This window comes from Pseudozyma flocculosa (assembly GCF_000417875.1).
Source record: "Pseudozyma flocculosa PF-1 unplaced genomic scaffold scaffold00015, whole genome shotgun sequence".
In the NCBI taxonomy this organism is placed as follows: Eukaryota; Fungi; Basidiomycota; class Ustilaginomycetes; order Ustilaginales; family Ustilaginaceae; genus Pseudozyma; species Pseudozyma flocculosa.
This window is the reverse complement of record NW_006920883.1, coordinates 355,852-363,397: the sequence shown is the minus strand read 5'-3', so window position 1 is coordinate 363,397 and position 7,546 is coordinate 355,852. Positions and strand designations below refer to the sequence as shown.

The window sequence follows — 7,546 nt, the reverse complement described above, 5'->3', positions numbered from 1 at the left end:
CTCGCGCGCGCACGCCCGCCGACCCGAGCACGGTCGTCGCCCAGCTGGGCCTGGCTGGCTGGCCACCCACGCCTGCTTCCACCCGCTTCCCTGCCTGGCTGCGTGCCTGCCTTTCCCTGCCAGGCCAGCCGCCCCCTCGTTTTCTCGTGCGCAGCGGCTCTCTGCCCAGCCTGCTGGCTCTTCGTTTCTTCGGCGCCTCGCTCTCACTCGCCGACTCACCGACCGCCTGGCCCGACGACGGCCCCCATGACGAAAACCGGCCACCGACCGGCGTCATCGCCTGCATCCATCGCGCCGCCCGTTCACTGCGCCTTGCCCGCCCGCCGTACCGCTGCTGAGAGGGCTTGTCAGCCTTATCGTGCGAGACAGGTCAATGCCCTTGGTGCCAGCCTGGCCATCGGGGGCATCCTCGACAAGCGCACCAGCCGGAGAGCCCACAGACCTGCTGGAGCCCGATCTCTCGCCGGCTCAGTCGACGCAGGAGCTCCACAGCCTACGTAGCTGCCCGCAAACGTGCTGCACGCCAGCGCGGCTTCCCAGCGGGTCGCTCGCCGCCCACACGGGATGACGAGGCCTGCCTCAGCTTGGTACAATACGGCCAGGCAGCACCGCCGTAACACCCGGCAGCAGCGCGGCGGGGTCGCACGCCCGCTCCCGTTGGGGACCTCTGCTGGCTATGGCTGCGGTCTATTTCGAGACAGGGCCAGACTCGCAGCGCCAGAGCGAGTTGCGGGCCGGGGGTCAAGGGGGCAGCAGCAGCAGCAGCAGCAGCAGCAGCAGCGGCAACTCGCCAGCCGCAGTTAGAGAGGGGATGGGCAGGCTAGGCTAGGCTGGCACGGCGGGCTGGGTCAGGTGGCGCCAGCCTCCTGGCCTTGCTTGGCCTGGGCGCAGGCTGGTGGCCCCCAGGCGTGAGGCGGCTGTGACGTTGGTTGGCTGTGGTCGAGGCGCTCGGGCCTTCTGCCTTCTGCCTGGGCTGGCCTCAGGCCGACCTGCTGCAGGCCTGCCTGCCTGGTGACCTGCCCTGTCCGTCCGTGCCCTTGGCCCAGAGGCCCAGGCAGGCTGGGCTAGGAGGGCAGGCTAGGCTAGGGTTGCTCGCCTCGATCCGGCGGCGCCAGAGGCTCATCGACCCTAGGCCCGCCTGCTTCCTGCCTTGCCTCGCCCGGGTCCCCGCCGCACCCGCCGCCGCCCAACTTTTTTGGCCAGCCTGGCCTTCCCTGCCCTCGTCGTCGTCGTCGTCGTCGTCGCTGACCTTCCCTCTCGCCCTCCGCTTCACCGGCTTCCCAACCCACATCCACCATTCGCCTTTTGCTACCTATCTGCCTCGTTCTCTGCTCACAGCCGCTGCCACCACCACAGTCGACACACTACCTACCACCAGAAGATCGCAAGTCTCTCTCGCCGCTCGCTAGCTGCCACCACCCCACCCTCGTTCGATTCAGGCCGTCGCCTCTGCTTCACCAGCAACTTCGCAAACGCGGCCCGCTTTCTGCTGACGCCGGCGCCACATTTACACAACGCCTAGCAACCAAGCGACGCCCGCAGCGCCGCCGAGATTCTTTCAGCTACCACTGGCCAGCCCTCGTAGCAGCAACAGCCGCCGCTTACCAAGGATCCGAGTCCCCGTCCTGCTCGCACCCGATCCACGGCAACCACCTTCGATCGGATCCGTCGACTTTGACCGCCTCGCCCGCGCTAGCTCGCTCGTCTGCTTTCGTGCTCGCATCGCTGCTCTTTGATTGCGCTCGCTACCGACCCGGCCGGCCTCTCGCTCGTTCCACCACGTCCCTCGACCGTCCACCTCCTTCGACACTCAAACCCAGCATGTTGCCCGCCCAGAGGAACAAGGTCGACATCAGTTCGCTGTCGGAAGAGGAGCAGAAGCTCTTCCGCCTCTACGGGAAGCTGCCCAACCGCAAGGACCTCCTCTCCAACAAGCTCAAGGTGAGTAGCGCGACGTCTCGAGGCTCCTTACCACCTCCACGTTCGACCGTGCCGCAGACGACCGACTGTCGACATACTGCTAACCAACCGTCGCCCCGTTTCCCTGCGCCTCGACGCGCATCACTGTCCTCAGGAGCGGAAATACTTCGACTCTGGCGACTATGCCCTGTCCAAGGCGGGCAAGGCGCCGCAGCAGTCGGTCGGCACCGCGATCCCCAACCCTGAGATGATCCCGCACGCATCGACGGTCACCTCTCCTGGCGCCAACGCCTCGTCGCCCGCTGGCTCGATGCCCGGCAACCTCGGCGCCTCGGCCTCGAGCCCCGTCAGCGTACCCGGCTCTGGCGGCCTCGCTTCCAGGCCCCAGGTCAGCGCTTTCCCCATCAGCGGGGGCGGCTCCAGCCCCGGCAAGGAGAGCAGCAGCCTCGGCCGGGAGCACCACGTCATCAACGCCAACGACGACAGCATGCTCGAGGACTGAGCGGATGGATGCGCACCCTGCACGGCCCGAGCCCTGGCCCTCCTCGCGGATCACGGTCGACGAGGGCCTCCTGCAGCTGTGGCCGAGCCCGACTTCCGTCTCATTACCAACGTAGGCTGCACACCACGGCGGCCTCTTTCTACCGAACCCCAGCACCAACTCTCCAAGCAATAGCGGAACCGACACTGGATCAGGCGTACGGGCCAAAGCAGTCACGGCCGCGGATCTTTCGTGCCTGTCGGCCTCTCCGCTTTTCCGCCTGTCCTTCCGTCTCGACCCCTCCCTGGCCTGCCCTGTATGGCCCGCGACAAGATGTTCGCGAACAGCGTTCTCGGCACCAGCACATCAACACAACCCGAAGAAGAGCAACAAGACAAGATACAGGAGGCGGTCTCCCTGCAGCTGCCTCTTGCCTCAACCGCCCCGCCCCGCCCCAGGCCGCCGCCCACGCCGCAGCCCATTTGCAGCCCCTTCCATCCTAGCACTCACACCCACCGTGGGCCTCGTCCTTTCCATGACCTTCCATGCTCGCACATCTACGCCAAGACGACGGCCGGCCCTGGGAGAGCCCCCGATGCATCATCACCAACCGGCAGCAGAGGGCAAAGGACCGTCACCGCCAGGCACGTGAGGGTTCCGCGCTAGGGACGATTCCGACCAAGCTCGCGACGAGGCAGAGGGCAGGATGGTGGCCCTGCGGCCACGCGAGCTCGCCGTCGCCTGCGGTTGGGCGCCATGGCCGTCGACCGGCAGGTTGCGCCTGCCGCTGCGTGCTTGGTGGCTGTATGCGTCGCAACACTGCGGGGCACGACGAGCCTGGTCTTGACTCGCCTCTGGCCGCTTTTTGCCCTCCTGAGCGCTGAGCCGGGACCTTTGTTTGCGGAGCCATGTTGGATCTAGACGTTTCCACTGCCTGCCCGGTTGCATCGCACTTTCATCGGCCTCGACCCTCTCTCCCTCTATCTTCCATGCTCGTCGAGGCCCGAAAGATGGACTCGACGGAGTGGGATCTTGCCTTCTATGAATGTCAGCCAGCGGGTGGCCAAGGGCATGCCCGTGGTCTCTCTGTCTGACTGCCTCTCTCTCCACCTTGGGTCGGCTGCAGTCTCTTTGGTCCCCCCTACCCCTGCCGTTTTCCATTTGCGCCCGCCCTCGCCATCGCTCGCGCCCTCTCCTTCGCCCTCGTCCGCGCCTCACGCCCACCCCCTCTCCTTGGCTCGCCGCTCCCGTTCCATTGTCCGGCCGTCAAAGCTGGGGTCTTGGAACCCAGCGCTTCTAAGCCTGTCTTGTCTTGTATAGTACGTTGGGGTAGCAGCAATCAGTTTGATGGCATCGCAGTCTTCCGAGGGAGCCTGTGGCACGGTTCGGTTCTTGCTCTACCGCCGACAGCCGGCCAGAGTGGTTGTGCGCTCGACGATCCACGAGGGGCCGGGCGGGAAGCAAGCCAGCAAGGTATCGACGCGTCTCTTGCTTTCAGCTCGCCGTGGCGGCAGGCAAATGGGGCTAGCTCACGGCTTTCGGAAGTCGGGGGGATGGCGCTGGCTGGCTTTTTCACGCGACCGACGGCCAGCTGAGGAAAGCCGCCAGACTGGGCCTGGCAAGCCTGGCCTGCTTCGAGCTTGCGCCGTGACTAGGTAGGTGACCGCACCGCCTGCCCCTTCTCTCCTGCCTGCTCGCTGCCTCGCTGCCTCGATGCGGCCAAGGCGAAGGAGCGACCAAGGGCTCGTCGAGGCTAGCCTGAGGCTGAGGCTGCTCCGAGATCCGCCTTCCGTCGATCCCTGCGAGCAAGACGCCGGTTCATGTGCAAAGCGGACCCATCCAGCCTCGAGCTGCTGGCAGCTGTCAGGCAAAGCGACGTTCGACAGCCGATGCCACGGCGGCACCCTCTACCTACCTGGCCTGCCTCTTGGCCGCAGCGCCTTGCTGCCCACGGCCCGGCAATGGGGCTCCACATCGATCTCCCATCCCGCACCCCGCTGCCCTCTTCGCCCTCATTCCGGACAGCAGGCGGCTGCCGTCCGTCCGTAGGTACGGCTTGCCCTGCCATGGAAGCAGGTCTACGTCCTCCTCCCTCCATCCTCGCGACCCCTCCATCATCGCAGAGCCAGCCTTCAAGCCCGCACAACAGGACACAGCGAGATCGACTACAAAGCGCAGCCCAGCTCGAAATAGGCTCGCCTCCCGAGCCGCCCATTGTCGTCTCTCTGCGCTCAACACGGACCCCCCCCTTTCTCTCGCCCATCCCCTCGCGCACAGAGCAGCATCTCGTCGGTTCCTTGTGTGGCCGCCCTCCCTCGACCTACCGCACATCAAGTGGCAGAGAGCCATCGCATCCAACCCCTGCATCCTCTCGATCCATTCGAGTCGAGTCGCGAGGCCACGCACGCACGCACGCACCCCGGCCGGCCAGCTCCTCGTCGCTCACCAGCGAGACTGGGCTCGGGATAGATCGTTCAAGAAGCAGAGCACCGCAGCCCCCTTTGCTCTCTTCCCTTGATCACCACCATCTGGACATCGGCAGCACCTCCGACCCCCTCTCTCGCCGCCGCACTCCAGCTCCTTCTCTCGAGCCCGGGCAACTCCCCACCACAAGACCCGCCCTCAGCAGCCATGTCGAGCAAGGTCGCCGAGGCCGCCTCACGGGCAGCCGAGCATGTGCTGCAGCACCCGATCCAGGCGGCCGCCTACGTCGTCGTCGCCGGCGCCTCGCTCGTCTTCCTGCTGGTCGCCTACGTCGTCTACCTCAGCTACCTCCGTCCCAACCCGCTCCGCCACATCCCCGGCCCGCCCGCGCACCCGCTCCTCGGCAACTTCCTCCTCATGGCCAAGGAGCCCGGCGCGCTGGCCGAGGTCCGCTGGTCGCGCCAGTACGCAAAGGACGGCATGTTCCGCACCCAGGCCTTTTTCGGCAAGCCGGGCATCGCCTTCCTTCGGCCCAAGGCGCTCCGGAAGATCCTCGTAGAGGAGCCCTACCTGTACCCGAAGCCGCCCCAGACTTCCAAGCTCCTCGCTCTGGTGAGCTAGTGCCGCCGATGCCGTGGCCTCTCGATGAACCGACGATTCCTGTTCTGACCAGGGTGGCCCTCCCTCGTCTTCGCGTGCTCGCGTGGTTGCACTGCGCGCAACGCACCGCAGGTCGCCGGCAGGGGCCTGCTCACCATCGAGGGCGAGCCGCACAAGAAGATGCGCAAGACCATGAACCAGGCATTCTCGCTCACCAGCCTCATCGACCGTGAGTCGCGACCCTGTCTGCAGGCCCCTCACCGCTCTCTCGAGCTGACGTGAACGCCGCTTTCGCGCGTCCTCGCCCGCAGAGTTCCCCGTGTACTATGATAAGATCTACCCGATGGTCGAGGTCATGCAACGTCAGATTGACGCCGCACCGGGGGGCGGCGGCGCGAAGGCCAACGAGGCCATCATCGACGTCGATGCTCTGGCCGCTCGCGCTCTGCTCGACATCATCAGCCTCACGGCCTTCGGTGAGTAGAGCTGGAGCTCAGAACGGGGCTAAACTGTCGGCGCGGTCCGAGCGAACCTGCTGGCTTAACGCGGCCATGCTCATACCTTGCTTCGCCCCTAATGCTCGCTCCCCCTCCCCTCGTCTCCGCCAGGCTACGACACCGACTCGATCCGCAACCCCGATGCCGAGCTCTATGTCGCCTATCATCAGGTCGGCGCGCTGCAGACGGGTGGGTAGCATGAACGCCCCGCTCTCGAGATTGGCTCTGACCGCGATCTGACTTTTCATTCCCGCACCCTTCGCCTCATGCTCCCTCGGTCCGGCAGGCAAAAACCAGGCCATGCTGATGCCGCTCCTGCAGATCCCCGGAACGGGCTGGCTGCTGGACAAGGCATCCGACTGGTCGGACTGGAGCGGCCAGCTGGCCAAGCTGGAGAAGGGCTCCAAGCTGCGCGACCTCTTCCTGCTGCTCAACGGCATGCACCGCATCAAGCGCGTCTCGCGCGAGATCCTGCGCCTCCAGCTCAACTCGGGCGAGCGCGTCGCGCTCAAGCCGGGCTCCAAGGCCATCATCGACATTATCGAGGAGACCAACCAGAGCGAAAACGAGAGCAGGGTCAGGAGCCTCAAGGAGGCCGAGGACAACATGATTATCCAGGTGGTGAGTCGACGGAGTGCGCTCGACGGCGTGCGAGGCAGAGGACTGCGAGACTGATGCCTCCTCTGCTTTTATACGTCTCGCCGCTGCGCTCTCTGCCCGAAAAGCTCACGTTCCTCGGGGCCGGACACGAGACGACGACGAGCGGCGTGTCGTGGACGCTGTGGAACCTCGCCACGCACCCGGAAAAGCAGGACAAGCTGCGTGCCGAGTGCAAGGCGCTGCTCGACAGCGAGCCGCGGCCGCCGTACAGCGCCATCAAGGCGCTGACCTACCTCGACGCCGTCGTCAACGAGACGATGCGCCTCACTCCGCCCGTGCCGCGCACGCTGCGGTACGCGAGCAAGGACGACGTCATCGACGGCACCTTTGTGCCCAAGGGCACGCTGCTGCCCATCTTTAGCCGCGCCATCAACACGTTCCCCGAGACGTGGGGCGACGATGCCATGGAGTTCCGGCCGGAGCGGTGGTCGGACCTGCCCGCCGGCTACGACCGCACGTTCAGTATGCTCACCTTCCTCGCCGGCGCCCACGGCTGCATCGGCAGGACCATGAGCTACCTCGAGATGAAGGCTATGGTCGCCGTACTCGTCGCCAACTTCCGTTTCGAGCCCATCGAAAAGGACTACCAGCCCGTCATGGAGGCCCTCATCACCATGAAGCCACAGGGTGGCCTGCCCCTGCGCGTCTCAAAGGTCTAGGCGGCGCGCAGGCCGTTTTCTCGTCGTTTCTCCAAGGATGTCCGCCAGTCTCTCTCTCTCTCTCTCTCTCATACACTCCCTCACTCTCTCGCTCTCCGCCCGATTACGATGCGGCCGACCGCCGTCATACACACGCCGTCCTTTTGTCGATCGATGCCTTCGTGCCTGCGGCCAGTCTTAATTCACCGCGGCTGCCGGTCGCACCTTTTGTCATTTCCCCCCGCCGCCCCGCCTCAGAGCAGGGGCGGCGGAGGCATCCAACGGGGGGCAAGTGGGGCAGCTACTGCTAGTGCTGCTGCTGCTGC

The 7,546-nt window shown here is 65.8% G+C and overlaps 3 protein-coding genes across 3 annotated transcripts; all 3 read left to right on the top strand.

Moving 5' to 3' along the window:
• Positions 1–1,821: 1,821 nt before the first annotated feature.
• Positions 1,822–2,422, top strand: PFL1_04608 (uncharacterized protein; the record flags this gene model as incomplete). The annotated part of the gene is made up of 2 exons (XM_007882134.1): positions 1,822–1,941; positions 2,075–2,422. 2 exons carry the CDS (start codon positions 1,822–1,824, stop codon positions 2,420–2,422), a joined length of 468 nt encoding a protein of 155 aa, XP_007880325.1.
• An 8-nt stretch (positions 2,423–2,430) lies between these two features.
• Positions 2,431–2,904, top strand: PFL1_04607 (uncharacterized protein; the record flags this gene model as incomplete). The annotated part of the gene is made up of 1 exon (XM_007882133.1): positions 2,431–2,904. The coding sequence occupies one exon, from the start codon at positions 2,431–2,433 to the stop codon at positions 2,902–2,904; it is 474 nt and encodes a 157-aa protein (XP_007880324.1).
• A 2,128-nt stretch (positions 2,905–5,032) lies between these two features.
• Positions 5,033–7,241, top strand: PFL1_04606 (uncharacterized protein; the record flags this gene model as incomplete). Its single annotated transcript, XM_007882132.1, has 6 exons — positions 5,033–5,437; positions 5,558–5,654; positions 5,737–5,901; positions 6,034–6,111; positions 6,209–6,543; positions 6,648–7,241. The coding sequence occupies 6 exons, from the start codon at positions 5,033–5,035 to the stop codon at positions 7,239–7,241; spliced, it is 1,674 nt and encodes a 557-aa protein (XP_007880323.1).
• Between the last annotated feature and the right edge of the window lie 305 nt (positions 7,242–7,546).